The sequence below is a fragment of the Carettochelys insculpta genome, chromosome 11 (assembly GCF_033958435.1).
Source record: "Carettochelys insculpta isolate YL-2023 chromosome 11, ASM3395843v1, whole genome shotgun sequence".
Taxonomy (NCBI): Eukaryota; Metazoa; Chordata; order Testudines; family Carettochelyidae; genus Carettochelys; species Carettochelys insculpta.
The window spans coordinates 8,168,401-8,188,829 of NC_134147.1; the positions used below are offsets into that span (position 1 = coordinate 8,168,401).

The following is a 20,429-nucleotide window of genomic DNA, read 5'->3' on the forward strand; positions in this document are numbered from 1 at the left end:
TTCAGTGAATGAAATATTAAATATCTAGATTGTGACAGATGATAAAGCCATTTAAGGATGAAAGAAAAATTGAACTGGAAGTTGAAATTAATGGTTTTAGTGTGATGAAATTCCCTGTATACAATCAGTAATTTTTACCATAGCACATCTGATGCTCAAATAGTGTCTATGTGCAATGTACAAGAGGAGGAATTACAAATTTTTGTCTCTCATGATAGTTAAACTTGAGAGAATGGCTTAGTGCAGTGGTGGCCAAACTTCTCTTGTGCCCTCTTCCCATTTACAGAGTCTGTTGTGCCTCCCACACCGTTACAGCACAGACAACTCTTTCGCAGCAGAGGCGCTTGGCTTGGAGGTGGCGCTGGAAGTAGGACTGGGGTTAGGAAAGGAACTGTGTCTAGAGGTGGAGCAGGGCTGGGGATGGAGTGGAGCTGGGCTGAGGGCAGAGTGGATCAGAGTGGAGCCAGGTTTGGAGATGGGCTTGTTGATACTCACTCCCTGCTCCGTCTGGGCTCTGCCAGACATAACCCACTCCCTCTAAATGTTTCTCTGCCACCCTCTATGGACCCACAAGCTTAGTGCCTTTTTTATTTTACCCCCTACTGTCAGCTCAAAGAGCAAGTTATAATTCCAGACTCTAGACCAGGTGTCAGCAACCTGCAGCTCTGGAGGGGCATGCAATTCTTTAAGGAGCTGCTTGCAGCTCAAAGTGCTGCTGCCACTGACTAATGGTGCAGCTCTGGAGGCTGCTGCCTCTTAAACAAAAATGTAAATTCAGTTGCTGCCCATTGAGCCAACTGAATTTAGGGTTTTGTTTTTTTTTTTTTTCTTTTAAGCGGTGGCAGCTGGAGCCAATCAGCTGCAGCAGGGAGCCTAGAAGTTAAAGCTGGCTCGGCAGGGAGCTGCCTAACGTGGGTGGAAGTCTAACCTGCAGGAGACCTATGGGGAGGCTGACGGAGGCTGCCCCTGCTGGAGCCACACAACAGCACTGAAAAGGAGGAGGAGATGGTAGGGAGCAGCGGGGGGAGGTGGCAGTGGCTGTGGCTGCTGCAGAACTGCACACCCTGAGGCGAGTTAAGCCCGTGGAAGAGGAAGGTTGGAGCTCAGAGTGGTTAAGCTTGGGGGTGGGGAAGGGAGGTTGGGGGTCAGAGGTGTTAATCCTGGTGGCGGAGGGGAGGTTGGGGTCTCGGGGTGGTAAACCTGGGGATGGGGGGTAAAACCTGGGGATGGGGACAGATTTTGGGGCATCCTGGAGATGGGGGGTAACTTAACTTTCTAACTGGTACAAATCATAAAAAGCACAGTTTGATGTTATTTATTAAGGACTGTCTTGTATTCACATGCATTGTGGCTCTTGAAGTACTGCTTTTGTAACGAATTTGAAAAAATGGCTCTTCTCACTATTTTGCTTGCAGACCCCTGCACTAGTATCTAAAGTAAAAATTGAGTAAAGCATGGTAGCGAACAAAAGCTTAATATTTTTAGTATCCAGCATAGACTCATAGGATTGGAAGAGACCTCATGAGGTCATTGAGTCCAACCCTCTGCTGCAAGCAAGACCAATCCCAACATGATGCATTAACAGGCGTGTAGTGAACAAGACACGAGAAGTCATTCTCCTGCTCTACTCTGCGCTGGTTAGGCCTCAGCTGGAGTATTGTGTCCAGTTCTGGGCACCGCAGTTCAGGAAGGATGTGGAGAAATTGGAGAGGGTCCAGAGGAGAGCAACGAGAATGATCAAAGGTCTAGAGAACGTGACCTATGAAGAAAGGCTGAAGGAATTGGACTTGTTTAGTTTGGAAAAGAGAAGATTGAGGGGGGACATGATAGCAGTTTTCAGGTATCTGAAAGGGTGTCATAAGGCAGAGGGAGGGAACTTGTTCTTCCTTGCCTCTGAGGATAGAACAAGAGGCAATGGACTTAAATTGCAGCAGAGGAGGTTCAGGTTGGACATTAGGAAAAAGTTCCTAACTGTCAGGGTGATCAAACACTGGAACGAATTGCCAAGGGAGGTGGTAGAATCTCCATCACTGGAGATATTTAAGAAGAGGTTAGATAGATGGCTTTCAGGGATGGTCTAGAAAGTGCTTGGTCCTGCCATGAGGGCAGGGGGCTGGACTTGATGGCCTCTCGAGGTCCCTTCCAGTCCTACTCTTCTATGATTCTGTGATTCCTGAGTCACATGTAATGGGCCAGAATTTCATCTGGCCTTTGCAGAGGCACGGAAAGAGCCATGAATATTTTCTTGAATCCAGAGAATGTTCACAACTAAGAACACCCTGGACACAAGCCTCCCCAAAAGGGTCCAGGAAGGGGTGGGCCGCCACCTCAGTGGTCAGCGCAGTTAACTAAGCGTGTGCATGCCACTCGGCCAGTTAAAGGAGCGCATGTTGCTTCTCCCCAGATGTGTGTGCACTGTTGCCAACTTCACACATTCAAAAATCATGAGATTCTTATAAAATAAATGGCAAGTAAAAAAACCCAAATGTAGGGTTTTTGAAGTTTTAGGGGGAAGACAGCATGCAAGGTAGTATCAATAGCGTATATATTAAAAATGTAACTTTAATTGTGATTTTCTACCACAAGCAAAACTCTTCATTTTAGGAATGCACACAACAAAGGCAGAAGAGCAAACTTGTTTATAATCTAAGAAAAAGCTAATTTACATTGTGTTAATGTTAAGCATTGCAAGCCCATTCAGATGCTCTTGTCCCATTGTAGACTTGTTTTAACATGCTGAACGCAGAGTAGTGGTGGTCAGAGACTCTCTTTTGAGGGGGACGGAGGCACCCATCTGTCACCCTGACATTTTGTCTCGGGAGGTATGCTGCCTGCCTGGGGCCCGTATCCGAGATGTTACAGAGGCATTGTCGAGGATTGTCCGGCCCTCAGACTACTATCCCATGCTTCTCATCCATGTGGGCACTAATGATACTGTGAGGTGTAATGCTGAGCAGGTCAAGAGTGACTACAGGGCTCTGGGGGCACGGGTGAAGGGGTTTGGGGCGCAGGTGGTATTCTGTTCAATCCTTCCTGTTGTGGGTAGGGGCCCGGGCAGAGACAGGTGCATCCTAGAGGTGAATGCCTGGCTGCGTGGATGGTGTCGACGGGAAGGCTTCAGTTTCTTCGACCACGGGATGCTATTTCAGGAGGGACTGCTAGGCAGCGATGGCGTTCACCTTTCGCGGAGGGGAAAGACCATATTCAGACACAGACTTGCTAACCTGGTGAGGAGGGCTTTAAACTAGGTTTGCAGGGGACAGGGGACCAAAGCCCACATGTAAGTGGAGAACATGGAAACCTGGGAGATGGGTCGGAAGTAGGAGGGAGCATGGGCAACAATGTCAGAGTAAAAAGAGGGCCAGGAAAAACTGGGGGGAAAGTTCAAATCAATATCTAAGATGCCTATATACCAACGCAAGAAGTATGGGTAATAAGCAGGAAGAACTGGAAGTGCTAATAAATAAATACAACTATGATATTATTGGCATCACAGAAACTTGGTGGGATAATACACATGATTGGAATGTTGGTATTGAAGGCTACAGCCTGGTTAGGAAAGATAGACAGGGAAAAAAGGGGGGAGGTATAGCCTTATATATAAAAAATTTACACACTTGGACTGAGGTGGAGATGGACATAGGAGATGGACGTGTTGAGAGTCTGTGGGTTACTTTAAGAGGGGTAAAAAACTAGGGTGATGTCCTGTTAGGAGTCTACTACAGGCCACCTAACCAGGTGGAAGAGGTGGATGATGCTTTTTTTAAACAACTAACAAAATCATCCAGAGCCCAGGATTTGGTGGTGATGGGGGACTTTCACTATCCAGATATATGCTGGGACACTAATACAGGGGGGCACAGACTATCCAATAAGTTCTTAGACTGCATTGGAGACAATTTTTTATTCCAAAAAGTTGAAAAAGCCACCAGGGGAGAAACTGTTCTGGATTTGATTTTAACAAATAAGGAGGACTTGGTTGAGAATTTGAATGTGGGAGGCTGCTTGGATGAAAGTGATCATGAAATCATAGAATTCGCAATTCTAAGGACTGGTAGGAGGGAAAACAGCAAAATAGAGATGATGGATTTCAGGAAGGCAGATTTTGGTAAACTCAGAGAGCTGGTAGGTAAGATCCCATGGGAGGAAAAACTGAGGGGAAAAACAACTGAGGAGAGTTGGCAGTTTTTCAAAGAGACATTATTAAGGGCCCAAAAACAAGCTATTCCCCTATGTAGGAAAGATAGTAAATATGGGCAAAGACTGCCTTGGCTTAACAAGGAGATCCTGCATGATCTCAAACTAAAAAAGGAATCCTATAAAAATGGAAACTAGGACAAATTACAAAGAATGAACATAGGCAAATAACACAGGAATGCAGGAGTAAAATTAGAAAGGCTAAGGCACAAAATGAGCTGCAACTAGCTACAGGCATAAAGGGTAACAAGAAGGCCTTTTACAAATATATTAGAAACAAGAGGAAGACCAAGGACACAGTAGGGCCATTGCTCAGTGAGGAGGGAGAAACAGTAACGGGGAACTTGGAAATGGCAGAGATGCTTAATGATTTCTTTGTTTTGGTCTTCACAGAGAAGTCTGAAGGAATGCCTGACATAGTGAATGCTGGTAAAAAAGGGGTAGAGTTAGTTTTTGAAATAAAAAAAGAACAAGTTAAAAACCATTTGGAAAAATTAGATGTCTGCAAGTCACCAGGGCCTGATGAAATGCATCCTAGAATCCTCAAGGAGCTGATAGAAGAGGTAGCTGAGCCGTTAGCTCTCATTTTTGGAAAGTCATGGGAGACAGGAGAGATTCCAGAAGACTGGAAGAGGGCAAATATAGTGCCCATCTACAAAAAGGGGAACAAGAACAACCCAGGAAATTACAGGCCAGTCAGCTTAACTTCTGTGCCAGGAAAGGTAATGGAGCAGGTAGTTAAGGAAGTCATCTGCAAGCACTTGGAAGGTAGTAAAGTGATAGGGAACAGCCAGCATGGTTTTGTAAAAAAAACAAATCGTGTCAAACCAACCTGATAGCTTTTTTTGACACGATACGAGACTCGTAGATAAGGGAGAAGCAGTAGATGTGGTATACCTAGACTTTAGTAAAGCCTTTGATACGGTCTCGCATAATATTCTTACCGACAAACTAGGCAAGTCCAACTTAAATGGGGCTGCAATAAGGTGGGTGCATAACTGGCTGGCTAATCGTACCCAGAGAGTAGTTGTTAATGGTGCTCAATCCTGCTGGAAAAGCATAACAAGTGGGGTTCCTCAGGGGTCTGTTTTGGGACCAATTCTGTTCAATATCTTCATTAATGATTTGGATATTGGCATAGAAAGTACGCTTATTAAGTTTGCAGATGATACCAAGCTGGGAGGGGTTGCAACTACCTTGGAGGATAGGGTCATAATTCAGAATGATCTAGATAAATTGGAGAAATGGTCTGAAGTAAACAGGATGAAGTTTAATAAAGATAAATGTAAGGTGCTGCACTTAGGAAGGAACAATCTGTTTCACACATACAAAATGGGAAAAGACTGTCTAGGAAGGAGTACAGCAGAAAGGGATCCAGGGGTTCTAGTAGATCACAAGTTAAATATGAGTCAACAGTGTGATGCTGCTGCAAAAAAAGCAAACATGATTCTGGGATGCATTAGCAGGTGTGTTGTGAACAAGACACGAGAAATCATTCTTCCTCTCTACTCTGCGCTGGTTAGGCCTCAGCTGGAATATTGTGTCCAGTTCTGGGCACCCCAATTCGAGAAAGATGTAGAGAAATTAGAGAAGGTCCAGAGAAGAGCAACTAGAATGATACAACGTCTGGAGAACATGACTTATGAAGAAGGGCTGAAAGAATTGGGCTTGTTTAGCTTGGAAAAGAGAAGATTGAGGGGGGACATGATAGCAGTTTTCAGATATCTTAAAGGGTGTCATAAGGAGGAGGGAGAAAACTTGTTCTTCTTGGCCTCTGAGGAGAGAACAAGAGGCAATGGACTTAAGCTGCAGCAAGGGAAGTTAAGTTGGACATTAGGAAAAAGTTCCTAACTGTCAGGGTGGTCAAGTACTGGAATAAGTTGCCAAGGGAGGTTGTGGAATCTCCCTCGCTGGAGATATTTAAGAACAGATTAGATAGATGTCTATCAGGGATGGTATAGATAATGGTCGGTCCTGCCGTTGGGGCAGGGGACTGGACTCGATGGCCTCTCGAGGCCCTTTCCAGTCCTCGTGTTCTATGATTCTATGAATGTGCATTCACCGGAAGTCGTGGAGGATAATAGACTGACAAAAATACATAATGCAATTGTATTTGGGAATTCAGTCAACAGGCCAAGATCATATATTTCTTGAAGCAGTTCTTTGGGCTTGCAGTCCAATATAATGTTGTGGCATGCGTCTGTTTTAGGAAGATGATCTTATCACAGATTTCTTGAAACTTTGTTGTTTCGTCTTTGTTGAAACTGTTCAGTTGATGAATATAGAGCTTCATCACTTAGTTCTCTGAACTTCCAAAGGAATCCAGAAAGAGTACGAATTTGTCACAGTGACTAAAATCAATGGGTAAGACCAGATTTGATAGTCACTAATAGAACAAAACAAACAAACCAAAAAAAAAGCACTGACTTGATAATGCCTTTCTACATCCGATTGAGATGTTAGGTTGCGATTGGTGAAGAAGTATCATTACCCTGTGTTACTGATTTGGACTTAGAAAGAATTGTCTCTCATGGATCACAAATCTTTTGAATACCTTAAAGAAGTCACTCAGTGTTACTCATCTCAACATCTCATATCTGCGTGCTTCAGATATAAGATTAGTTTTGTGGATCATATTTAGTAACTTCATCCACATGGATGATGTTACAGTGCATTCAAATTTGGATGTATACTTCTGAATTGACTGAAGTTTAGTGAGAACCTGTGCTGTGATAGTAAGAGACTGAAGCTCACATAAAGCCTTTCTCACTGAGTCCAAATGCTGTGCAGGTGGTCTAACACCATCTTGTTGTCGTCATGCCGGGAAGGGAAACAGGCAGATGTTGCTTCAGAATTTCCCACTTTTGAGGACTGATACTGAGTAGGGTGTACAATTGCTGGATTGTTCCAAAGTATGCAATCAGTTCCTTTCATGATTCAGCATAATCAGTGCTGATGAAATTTAGCGTGTAATTGCCACCACTAGAGAAAACACAGTTTGGATTTTGCTCAAGAAGGACTGTTTGTACTTCCCAGCCATATTGTATCCATTTCCACAGTCATAGGCTTGGCCATAGGTCTGCAACCTGTAGACACATTTGGTTCTTTAAGGACTTCTTTGTGGCTCCCAATGCTATAAGTTCAAAGTTTTAAACAAAACACAAACAGGTGCAACACAAACACAAACAAACAAAGGGTGTCTTTGCCCACAAAAGCTTATGCTCCAAAATATCTGTTAGTCTATAAGGTGCCACAGGACTACTTGTTGTTTTTGAAGATACAAACTAACTCAGCTACCTCTCTGATACTTTTCTTTTGCTTGACTCCAAAAAGTTTTCCTTCTAGGTTGAAATATCTAGTGCTCTGTCTTTGAAAGCTGTTGTTTTGCGTATGCGTGCATGCATGCTAAAAAAGATTGAGAAGTTTATCAAGTTCCTCCCTCTATCCTGTTGGACTTTGAGGTTGTGAGAACCTCTTATTTCTGTTAGCAATTCTTCATGTGTTTGAATTACATATAATTTAAAATGACTACACATAGCTTTTTCTTTTGTTTGTATTACTCATGAGAAAATAAATTTCTTTTTTCCTGAATTACTTAAGAGCTGTACATTAAATTATCTTGCCAGGGGGTGGGGTCGGGTTAAATTAAAAAAATCACAATAAAAATTAAAACTGTTCCTGAGTTGGGTAATTACATCTCCTTTCATGTTTCTATCACAGTGTTTGGTGAACTTTTAAATAGTCAGTGGTTTCTTCTAGCAGTGTGTTCAGATTTAGGAATTGCCAAACCATAATAGGTCTATGGTCCGTCTTGTCCACTCTTCTCTTTCAGTAGGTTTCAGGTTAAGGCATAAAGTGTTCATAATGCCCTTCTGTGCAGCATTAGACTATCAGTGGCAATTTATTTCTGACCTTCAGCTGGGGACAAGCTTATGCCCTGAAGCCTAACCATTGATTATAGTTGTAATGTTAATGTTATGATGTGCTTTAAGTGCAAATTATAGCAATACTAATGTGTCTAATCCAGTTTTTGATCTTACGAAGTCATTGCATTTTGTAAAGTTGTGTGTGTTAAACTGCCAATGCTTTATATTACTGTGTAACTTTTCAAGGCAAAAACTTGATGTAGAAGGTAAATGCTTGATACAATAAGAAATTATTTTTTCTTTTAGCCTACAGACTATACACTGTAGTTCCTCGACTAGTTAAGTTTGTTGATGTACTGACCAACTGGTACGTGAGAATGAATCGCAGAAGATTAAAGGTATGTGCTATTTCTGTTGCCAACCTTTTTTTTTTTTTTTTTTTTTTTGTAGGTAAGAGTGCAGTGTAGTTTGAATACATTAAGCTAATAAAATCCTTAGAGAATGTTTGAGTGCTATATATGAGTATGTAGCTTTTAGCTGAAATTGCAAATAACATCCCTTTTTACTCCATATATGTTATGGCTCCTGGTTTCCTCATAGGGCAAGTAAGAAAAAACAGAATACAATAAATACTGTTGTACTATTTAAGACGGGGTGGGTAGTAATTTTTGAGGCGGGGGGCACTCCAGAATCTTGATAACTTGTCAGTTTTCTACAGAGGAGGCTTGGGGTCTTGCATGGAGGTTGGATACAGATGGGAGTTCAGGTCAGGGGTTTGAGAGGGTAGGTGGGTTGAAGGTTGGGGCAGGGTGTTGGGGTGCAGGGTCTTAGACAGGGTATCGTGGGTGCAGCATAGGATTCTGGCCTGAGGAGGGAGTGGAAGAGGCTGTGCCGGGTCTGGGAAGTATTTTGAATGGATGAAGGGTGCTCTGGGAAGTATATTTTGAATGGGGGAAGGGTGCAAAAGACAAGCTTCTGGCCAGGAGGCACTTACCTAAGCAGCTCCCAGCCAGCAACACTCTTTGGTAGTCTTTTCTGCCTGTCATTAGGCCCAGCTCACTGGCCATTCCAGGTGGCTCTCTGCATATCACTCACTGCACCCACCCGCAACAAGCTTTCTCAGCTCGTATTGGCTAGAAATAGGAAACCAACTAAAAGGAGCCAAGAAATTGTGCTACACTGCCCCACCCCCAAGAAGATCTCTCCGCTCCCACTGGCTGGTTTCCCCAGCAGGAGTTGAGAGATTTTGTTGGGGGTAGGGGGAGCACCCACAGCTCTCCCCTTCCACACGTTTGTGGAGCTGGCCATGGGCCAGATTAAAAGACTTGTCAGGCTGGATCTGGCCCATAGGCCATATCTGCTGTAAGGGCGAGTTAGACAAACATGTTTCAAGGATGATCTAGATCAGTGTTTCTTAAACCGTTTTCTGCAGAGCACTTTTGTTCCGTGAACAGCTTGCACTGATGGTCTATATTTTCTGTTCTCCAGGTGCAGTTGTACTACTTCATTGTTATGATACCTGATTAAATTACTTCCTTTTGTTTTTGCCGTATATGTTGCTGGGTTTTTTTGTTGTTGTTTTTGGTCTGACAGGAATTTTTGAAGAAAATTTCCATAGGAGTTCTGCATAAAAAGTATTCTTTGGTGTTCTGTGGTCTCAAAAGTTTTAGAAACACTGATAGTGCTTTATCCTGCCTGGACTTTGATGACTTCTAGAGGTCTCTTCCAGTCCTATGATTCTATGATGATTTTTACTTTATTGGATAGGATTGTGAAGCTTGGAAAGCTGGCATATATTAGGTAAAGGAGCAAAATCATCCATTATAGTGTGAGAATGTAGCTAATGATTCTAAAAGTCTAGATATTTTGGTAATTCTTTTCTTTTCACTGTGGATACTTTGAATAGGGTGAAAACGGGAATGACGATTGCATTATGGCCTTGGAAACCTTGTTCAGTGTTCTGTATGCAATGTGCAGACTCATGGTAAGGGTTTTACACCCAACTTGTAATTATTTAAAGTATTAAATTTGATTCTCCTGCAAGCCTGGGTGCAGGCATTGTTACAGTAGCCCATGGTGTAACAGATCAGATACTGAAAACAGGAAAAACTGCTACTGCAGTTTTATTCCACAGTATTGCATTTTCGCTGTACTAAGAATTTGTATTATAAATGGTAGATATCAACTGAAACTATAAATAGATTTCAATAATAGGTTAAATACAAGAGAGAGGTTAAATTTGTTCATCATGGTCTACTATTTTAAAATCATGTAAAACTTTGTAGGGTTCAAATGCATTTTTGTAGAGCAGTGTGGGACAGTATAATCCTGTATCATAAGAATCCCTGATTGTTAGGGGGGAAAAAAGGAATGACTTGAGTTTGATGATAATGAAGGTGATTGCTTGAAAATATAGAGGATACAACTCAGTAAGAGAGTGTTTATGAAAAATGAAATATAAAATCTTGCAGGCACCTTATACGCCCTTTATCACGGAAATGATGTACCAGAATCTGAAGACTCTTATTGATCCAGCCTCAGTTCAGGATAAGAACACTGATAGCATTCACTATCTCATGCTTCCTCAAGTGAGGTAAGAAGCAACTACTTTTGGAGACAGGGGTAGGATTCTCTTTCTGTAGTGAGATATTTCTTTGTACCTTATTTGTGTATTTAAACAAAGCAAAAATACCAGGCTTGCATATTTTCAAGCATGGAAGGAACATAATTTTTGATACTATTGTTCCTTTTGCACCCAGAAAATGACCATGCAGTTTTGTTTGTTTTTTTAAGACTTCTTCCTGCCCAAGGAAAACAAAGTGTATAATTGAAGTACATGTGAAACTATTTGACTCCTGTACATTATTTTGCCTTGAGTGTTTCCCTTTAGTCTTTAACACACTTGTCATTGCTGAGGTGTGTTAATCACACAGGACTGGTTGGTTTTGAACGATTCTTGGTCAATATTGATATGGTGTTTTGATGACAGTATTAGAAGGAAAGGTGTGGAGTTAGCATGCTCCCGAGTGCCAGTCTCTCCCCTTAAGCCTCCTTCCTTCCTGAGACCTGAGAAACGGTAGGGGTGTACAGCTTGCCAGGACTGGCGAATATTGGCCACAGAGATATGTTTCCCCACCTCTCACAGGCATGAAATCTCTCTGTCAAGATGAATGTTTAATTGAAGGCTGCATTTTCTGCCTTCTCCAAAAAGTCCCCCAAAGAATGGTAAAACTCCATGCTAGGGCCTATTCATCTTTGAACAGGTCTGGTCTTAAGCATTCCTCAGCACCAGTCTGGTATTAAATCTCATGCTGGAAGGGTGTTGCTTTGAATGGGTTTGGTAAGGAGCTGTCAAAATGATTTCCACTAGCCAACAGTCTGTGTTCATCAGATGGAGCCAAGAAGACCTCCTCTTCACGAGAAGATATATGATAAAAGGACCTGCTCTGATAAGGATCCTATCACTGAATTTGCTTGGCAATTGGTGTGGTCAGTGTGCTATAGCTGAGGGGTCCCAAGCAGGGTTTTCTTGGATCCAGATTGATCAGACAAGTCCTCCTTACTGGTCAGACCAATACAGTGGCTGACCCAAAGCACCAGGAGACTGTAGCTATTTTTAGGTAATAGGTAAACTGTTTTCCCATGTGCAGCGTGAAAGTGAGCCCACGCTACCATGGCACCCCCTGTTCTAGGGTAAGTTGGAGCCATCTGTGAATCCTTAGCATCCTTGGTTCCTGTGGCTTCAAGCTGAGTGCTGGGGACTTCCAAGGGGGAAAAAATGGTTCTTACCTGTTGTTGTACTGCAGTTCAGCCTCACAGCCCAGCAAGTGTAATACAGGAACTTTCTTGGTACCTCAGATATCAGCTTGGGCCTCCCAAAGTTTAAATCTTTCTTAGGCTTTTCCTTTTTATTCACACTGCATCCTTTGGTTTCATGGACTGAGCAAGAGAGCTACCACTTGTATTCCTTCTGATGGCTAGAGAGTATACACTAAGTCTACATCTACACAAGAAGCATCTGTTTACAGAATGTTCTGTTAGTCTATAAGGTGCCACAGGACCCTTTGTTGCTGTTACAGATCCAGACTAACACGGCCATCCCTCCGATATTGTTTACAGAAGGCACTGTTGGAAGAGATGTTCCAACAATACTTCTGTCTACAAATTGTTTCTATGTATAAAAGTGGATTTGTCTTTTGATTTGCTCTGTCGACACAAGGACCCCTTGGAGTGTCTACATGACTTTTCTTCTTAACAGTTTCTGTTGACAAAATGCATTTTGTGTGTAGAAGCTCCACGAGTTTTGTTGACAAAACTCTCTAGTGTAGCTTTAGCCTAATTGTGAAAAGTACTGTTTTAAAAAAAAAAAAAAAATCTACTGATAGTATTCCAGAAATGTGCTGGTCTGTGGCACAGAATGTGAAACTGCTAAGTTTTCATTAGGAATAACCTTGAGCTGGTAGTGTATGTGGACTAATAGAGGAAATTCAGTTTATCATGGCAACTTAATTTGTGTAACTTAGTGGGTCCCATTCCCTTCTACTAATCAAATCAAAGATGTGATTTCAAAACTAAATTACACCTGAGATTTTATAGTAGGTAAAAATCTGGCAGTCATTTTTCCTTCATTGGTGCATTTTTGTCTTAGTTTTATGTTTAAATTAAGATCTGATTTCCGAGGACAGTAGCAAAGATAGTAACAGGGAGATCATGTCTTTCTGAGGCAGTTTTAGGCGATGGCTTTCTGTGATATGTGCTTTCCCAGCAGTATGATAGGGTTATGCCAAAAAAAAAAATATGCCATATTGCAAGTATGATGATTGTCAGGTTAAATAGACTGGTATTTTCAGGCTCAGACATGAATTTCTATCTGGCTTTGAAAATCACAAGTGTATAAGAGAGTGAATTGGTTATGTGACACATAAGCAGTATATTGATATATACAACTGCTGGTAATAGCTCTGAGTTCTGGGGAGTCCACAAAAATGTCATTTCATTTTCACTTTGTGTGGTATTTAAATAGTGACTTAAGGAAATTTGGACACCTACTGAGATGCAAGAGATTGATGCAGCTCTTTTACCCTTGCCTTGACTTGAATTCTGAGCTCCAACTGTGGCACTTATTTCCTGTTCTTTGTTTTAATAACACAAATTCTTGCAGACCTTTAAATACCCTGGAAATTGAATAAGTTAATACTTTTTACAGAAGCAGTTACATATGAGTTGCTGTAGTAGAGCTGTACTTCATTTTTGGTCAAATAATAGATATGTAAACTTTGTGAAATACTGAGGGGTTTGAGTAATGATTTACGTTTCATGGCCTTTGTTTTCAGTTTTCAATTATTTTTAACTGAAAAATTCCTTTTACAAAAGCCACTGTGTTTTTTACTTTTATTTTTAATCTGAATTTTGGACCATGCACTATATGAAGACATTAATGTGTTAAGGAAATCCAGTGCGTTACATTAATTAGATGACAAATATCAGAGAGGTAGCCGTATTAGTCTGTAGCTGCGAGAACAACAAGAAGTCTTGTGGCACCTTATAGACTAACATATTTTGGAGCATAAGCTTTCATGGGCAAAGACCCGCCTCATCAGATGCATGACTCATGGTATTCCTGATTGCTTTAATCCTTCTTTGTGTGGAATATTAGTGTACAGAGCCTCTACATCCATTGTGGCAAGGATGGCGTTATCAGGAACTTTTCCAGTGTTTTGTAATTTCCTCGGGAAGTCAGTGGTATCTCAGAGATAGCTGGGAGTGTTGGTGGCATAGGGTTTGAGGCGGGAGTCCACATAACTGGATCGTCCGGTGGTAAGGGTGCCAATACCCAAAATGATAGGGCATCCAGGGTTTCCAGGTTTGTGTATTTTGGGAAGTAAATAGAATAATCCAGGCTGGGGCTCAGATGGTGTGTCTGAGTGAATAAGGTCCCGAGTAGCAGCAGCGAGTTCCTTAAGTAGTAGTTGTAATTTCCTTTGGAAGTCCAAAGTGGCATCAGCTGAGAGAGGTCTTTAAAATGTGGTGCTGGAGAGTTGTTTGGCTGCCTCCTGTTCATAGTCTGACTTACTCATGATGACAACAGCACCCCCTTTGTCAGCTGGTTTGATTATAATGTCTGGGTTATTTTTGAGACTGTGAACAGCATAGGGTTCAGCATAGTTGAGACTGTGTCTTATTTGGCATTGTTTGTGTTGTGTGGCATTGTTTGCATACTTGGCTTAATCTAATTCTTGACCTCCCTCCTCCTGCCCCTCTACTTTCTGATTTGCTCACCTTGATCGTTTTTTTTCTGATTTGTCCACCTTGATTACTACTTTTGGTTCTCTGTGCCGTAAATATAGAGTCTGTTCTGATATAGCTATGGTCTGAAGAAGTGGGTGTGTCCCACGAAAGCTCACCTCATAAATTATTTTGTTAGTCTTTAAAGTGCTACTTGACTGGTTTTGTTTTTTTTTTTTATAATATATAGACTAGCACGGCTTTCTCTCTGTTACTTTTAAAAATGAAGGCTATTGCATATGATATGTGCTAACTAGCTTCTTCTTTGCTCAAAGTAATAGGTAAAATCAGAAACCATTGTGTTTTGTCATATAGGTTCAATCTCTGTAGTCCTGCACCCTTGCAATTTGACCAGTGCCACATGAGTAAATTTGCTGAGCCATTGGAGGTCAATATCATCTAGCAGCATTACCAATATTTCCACTGCTAAATAATACTGCAGAACATTGAGAGCCAGGACAGATGGCTATAAATAAACTTCATAGGACTACAAGAGACTTTGCGACATCCATGTCGGGCATCCGACTAACTAAAATCATATCAAACCATGGATGTTACCAGATGAGACAGTGCAGGATTAAAGAGGTTTAATGTGTACTTCAGTGAGCTTTATAATAAACCACACAATGTATGAATAAATGTTCTTACGATGCAGTTTCACAATAATACTTCAAATTCATAGTGGAAAGTAAATATTTCTTACTATGAACGTTTATGAATGAAAACAGAAAAATTTTTCTTTGCAAGAAAGTATAAATTTAAACTTTTTTTTCCCTGAAGTCCTTCACTAGAAGATTGAAGAAGCACCGAAACTTTTAAAATAGTCAATAATGTTAACTCAAAAATTCCTGGTACATCAGATTAGGGCATGATAATCTTTAAATCTTGCTCCGCAGATTTTTCTTTCAGGTAAACCTTCTAAACTACTCTGTATTACACCATGAATTGTTTCACTTACAATGATATAATTAGCAACTTGACATCCACAGTAAACTGTTCCTTTGCTCCCAGCTTTCCTGACACAAATCAGTTTCAAAATAGTAATGATGGTCTGCTTCACTTGAATACGTATGTAGTTTTGAAGGACATGCCTGAATTAAGTACATTCAAACAATCGACAAAGAACTGGCAGCACATATAGAACTGGTGATTGCTTTTATGTTTGAAACAAGAGTTGACTTTGTGCTTAACCTGAAAAATAACCTGCCTAGAAACAGATAGGTATGGTGGTAGTTTGTTATAAAAGCCGCAGAGAAAAGTAACAAGTTTGAAATGCACAAACTCTGAAAAATACAAGTCTGAATTCTGATAAAATGGTTGTGGCCCATCATTCACTTAAAACCCACACATTCAGAGTAAATAATTCAGCTCCCATCAGTTCACTGTGTGTGGGTGTTTCTGGAGCCATGTGATTATTTCATATGTTTTGGATTTTCTGTCTCAGTGGACAATTGTAAAATGGATAGTGTACATAATTATTTTCACATCAGTCTTGTGAAAGCTATTAGTGAGAGCTGTTAAGAATAATGCTTAAAAAAACAACCCACTTTTCTTTTTAGCATTATCAGTAAATGGATATGACCAAATAAGTTATGGGAAGTTTTTGATAGCTGTGTGATGATGGATTAGAGTCCCACTTAAATCTAACTTGACGAAAACATATTAAATTTCTTCCTAATCTAGGGAGGAACTGATTGACAAAAAAATTGAAAATGCCATTTCCTGGATGCAGTCTGTTGTTGAGCTTGGCCGGGTAATCCGAGACAGAAAAACCATTCCAGTAAAGGTCAGAAGCTCTTAATATCTCTTACATCAATATTCCATGAACTTTTACCGTCTCTTTAACTTCTGAAGAAGGAGGTGTGGATGACTAAATCTGTTCTAGCAAACAGAATTAAACATAAATTTAGTTTAAAATATCCAGTGTAATACTTTCTGTAGCTGTTTATTTCCTCTTTCAGTCTGAACCTCTATTGATTTTTGTTTCAGTATCCACTAAAAGAAATCGTGGTTATCCATCAGGACCCAGAGGCTCTGGAAAACATCAAGTCTTTGGAGAAATATATACTTGAGGTAAGAAAATAATCAGCACAAGAGATTATTGGATTTTTATGGAGAAAATTAGTTTCATAGAAGCTCTTCTGTCACAGCTATAGGCCAGATTAATACCTCACTTAGCTGAAGTTCAGTAAATTCCATGTACTGCTGGTTTGGACCACATTCCAGACTTGGTTACTGTGCAGATAAGTCAATCATGCAAAGGGTGGATTATGACCTGAAATCTGCAGACTACATTTTTAGAAACACTTAATCTCTGAAATATCTCACTACACAGCGTGATTTTGTTAATTTCCAGTCATTCAGAGAACTTTATGACTAAACATTTTTTTCATGTTCAGTGTGGGACAGAAACACAGTTTGCAGATGAGGCATGCTAAATTACTCAGGTTTGCCAAGGTAAATTATACCCAAATCTTGGAGGTGAAATTGTAGGGCTCATTATTAATAACCATTTTAAGGATATTAAAATGCAATGACTAGAGTATATGCTGAAGGGTTTAGAAAGTATGCAGATTCATAGCTTAGTTAGATGGAAGGTTTCATATGCAAAATAAGAATAGAAAACAATTGTGTTCCAGAAGTTCTCAAAGCTTAATCTGTTTTTCCAAAGTTCTGTAGAAAATAAAATGTCAAGTGGGTAAGATTTGTGGTCAGTATAATTTCTTGCAATTATGTTGAGCAGCCTCAGTGATATGGCTTTATAGAATTCTCTCAATGTGGATCCATTAGAGCAAATGCACTCTTCCCTACTTTAATACTTGCTAGAATAAAATCGCTGCCATTGACAATGAATCTTTTTTTGGTATTTGATGTACTTGAGTTGACTGTCAGATTGTCTGGGCATCCTGCTTTTAGCCAGTCATCTGAAAATTAATAGTTTTAAGACATCCTTGAAGATTTTAATTTCTTTTTGAAATTCAAAAAGTTAGGTTGGGGAAACAACCTTATTTCTTTTTATTTTTAAATGCTGATAGTGGAGCTGTTATTCATTGGCTTTTGAATTCAATCAAATGCTGTTACAAACAATTCCTTTTAAAGTGTGTGTTCTTTTACTTCATTAATTTCCTGCCTTAGAAAAATCAAGTGTGTGGATATAAGGCGAGGAAGGTAAGGTAAGGAAAGGAAGACTGGTTTTCAGCTGGAGTGACTAGTTTATTGGAACTGCTGTGTATCTTTTTAAAAAAATCTGTACCTTTTTTATGGAACTTTTTGAGGTTTAGAGGTATTTTAAACTGTTACCAAGGTAAATAACATGGGTATAAAGGAGGACTTGGGCTATATCTAGATTACAGCAATTTGTCAACAGAAGTTTGTCAGAAGATATCTTGCAACAAAACTTCTATAGACAGACCATGGCCAAATTGCCAAGTGGATTGCTCTTGCAATCCGCTCTGTTAAGAGAGAGCAGCTGGCCTGCTTGGCTGCCTTCTTGGTAAAATAGCTAACCAGAAGTACAGCAGATGGGGCTGCCTGGTGTCCCCAAAGCCCCCTCTGTCAATGGAGGTCCCCCCCCCCCCACAATGTCCAGACCATCTTTCTGTCGACAGAGATCTGTTGACAGAGATATTATGTCTCATGGGGAGCGGGATATCACTGACTAAAGTGCTGTGTTCTGCTGATTTACAGTCAACAGAAGGCCTTGGAGATCTGGATGCTCGCTGAGTTTTGTCGACACAACCCTCTAGTGTAGACGTAGCCTTAGAGTGTGCCAGGTATTTAAAATTAGTTAAGTGATATGCAGTTGCATTGTTTAGCTTGTGATTTAGGTGGAGTGTGATGTGAAGTCTAGGAAAACGTGGCATCAGTGAAAATCGGAGGATTTCCAAATTAAAGCACAAACATAACTATAACTATAACTGCACGTAAACATTGAATGTAGTTTCTTCATCCAGTCATCCATTGCATGAGCTTACTTGTTTTGTTAGTAATTACTATGACTTCATTTTGTGCATCATCTCAGTAATATGCACTAAAGAAACATAAAAACATACTTGAATCTTTTTATCAAATAATAAGGTAGATAGTTCAAGATGGGAAAAGAGTTGAAAAACTATTTTTTCTTTTATGTTTAATGCTGGTTTCTCTTAGATTAGGCAATAAAAATGGGCTAAAAATGTCTTTGCAGTTCAAATCTGCTTCCAGAGTTCTCCCAAGTTTTGGTCTAAAAGAACTGCTGTAGGTGTTCGTTTATAAAAAGTACTCTCATTAAAAGTTTTTAAAGTTTTAAAGTTAAAAGTTTTTAAATGATAAAATTATAGAAACACTGCCATATCAGTGCTTTGGTGCACGCTGTCAGTTTTGACTGGTCTCTTTTAAAAATGAAAAAATTCTTCTGCTGAGTGACATGAGACTGAGTGCTACAATGTTAACTAAGCATCTTCTGTGTTCGTCACACCCATACATAACCTACCTTCCATTCTGGCTCTTGGAGAGGTAATCTGTGTTAAATAGCCACCCCATCTTTGACAGTATCTTCTCTCCAGTCCATGGAAGTTGGAGATTGGATGGTCCAGTAATAGGAACATTGGGCTGGGAGCAAGTAACTCTTCAGTTCTAAAACTGGTTCTGTTAGCACCAAACCCATTGTCTTCAGTGAGTCATTTAGCCTATCTGCCTCAGTGTTGTCATCTGTAAAACTAACAGTAATCTAGCCACAAGGGGTCAGGGTTGTTATAAAGCACTCAAATTATTGGTTTATTTAAATTGGTTTAACATGGTATTAACTGGCTGCTTTTTTTTGTTTTTGTTTTGGAAACACAAACTGGTAAATCAAGATGAGGCTGGGTTGACCTTTCAGATGAAAGTTAGGAAAGTATTTTTAATAAATGGTGCTGTTGAGGAATAATTAAAGTTCAGCCACTAGGAGAAAAATATGGGACATCTTTTTTCCTTGCAAACATTAGAGAATAGACACCATAAGTAGAGTCCAGCGCACGGATATTGGTATTCACATCTGCAGATCTGATCCACATATAGCTGCAAATTTGTATCTGCAAAAATGAGCTGCAGATATCCACAACTGCATCTGTGGATGCAGATAACCTGCAGATATCCATGGATTTACAGGGTTCTATCAGTAAGACATATTCCAGAGCTTGTTAATTTGTCCCTAGGTTAGCATTGTGTTCTGTAAATCTTGGTCTTTGAGGTTGACACCCAAACTGAATATTTGTTTTGCTGCTTATAGACAGTTCTTAAGTTAGTTAGTGAAAAGGAGAATAGAAAGTTAAGAATATCCCATGAACTTATCCAACTTGATTTATGATATGCTACACTTCTCAGCTTTGTTCATTAAACTTGATTATGTAAGAAAAGCATTTGTGACTTTATTGCTGAAGAGTAAAATACCAATGCCCCAAATGATTTTTGATAACTTTGATAAAGTGAGATGCTCGTGTGGTTTTCCTCTGTGATGTCACTTACCTTGTAAGCTTTTAGTCTAATTGCTATCAAAAGAAATTAAGATGTGCAGGAGATGGCAATTTTTGTAAAACTTCATTTACCAGAGAAACTTTCTGAAGAAAGCTGTGTTTTGAATTGACTTGCTTTGTGAGCTGCAATCTTTGTTTCTTATGAAAATAAAGCAATTATTTTAAAGAAGTGAGACTTAAGACTAACAGAGGGGCAGTTTAGATTAAGAAATTGATCCCTTGCCAAAAATGGCTTAAGTGCTAGTGCAGAAAGGAGCAACATCAAGCTTATAAAAGAAATAAGTCTCAAGAAAGCTTTTAGTAACATTGAAATGGATTTGCCTTGTCAGCATTAGCATTTTCAGCACTGGTTTGAGGGACTTGCCGCAAACTCCTTTCACTGAAGGATCAGTGTCCCGTTGAGGTTTTATGTAATCCAACAGCCGGTCCAACATAGGGTATGAGCAGGGATGTTGGATCCTGTGTATTATAATTTTAAATCCCCCAAAATGTGCGACTCTTCACCCTACATATTAAACTGAAACAGTCTGTTCCATATGGACCATGTCCAGGATCTCCCATGGTTCCATATTAATTGTGATGTTGCATC

At 40.2% G+C, this 20,429-nt stretch overlaps 1 protein-coding gene across 3 annotated transcripts in view; it reads left to right on the plus strand.

The window, feature by feature from the left end:
* IARS1 (isoleucyl-tRNA synthetase 1) overlaps positions 1-20,429 on the plus strand; it is a 193,736-nt gene that overhangs the window by 127,145 nt on the left and 46,162 nt on the right. For all 3 annotated transcript variants that reach the window (XM_075004893.1, XM_075004892.1, XM_075004891.1), the window contains 5 exons: positions 8,370-8,461; positions 9,970-10,047; positions 10,535-10,656; positions 16,032-16,134; positions 16,338-16,421. In XM_075004893.1, the coding sequence (XP_074860994.1) occupies positions 8,370-8,461; positions 9,970-10,047; positions 10,535-10,656; positions 16,032-16,134; positions 16,338-16,421 (479 nt within the window). The remainder of the gene's footprint in view (positions 1-8,369; positions 8,462-9,969; positions 10,048-10,534; positions 10,657-16,031; positions 16,135-16,337; positions 16,422-20,429) is intronic.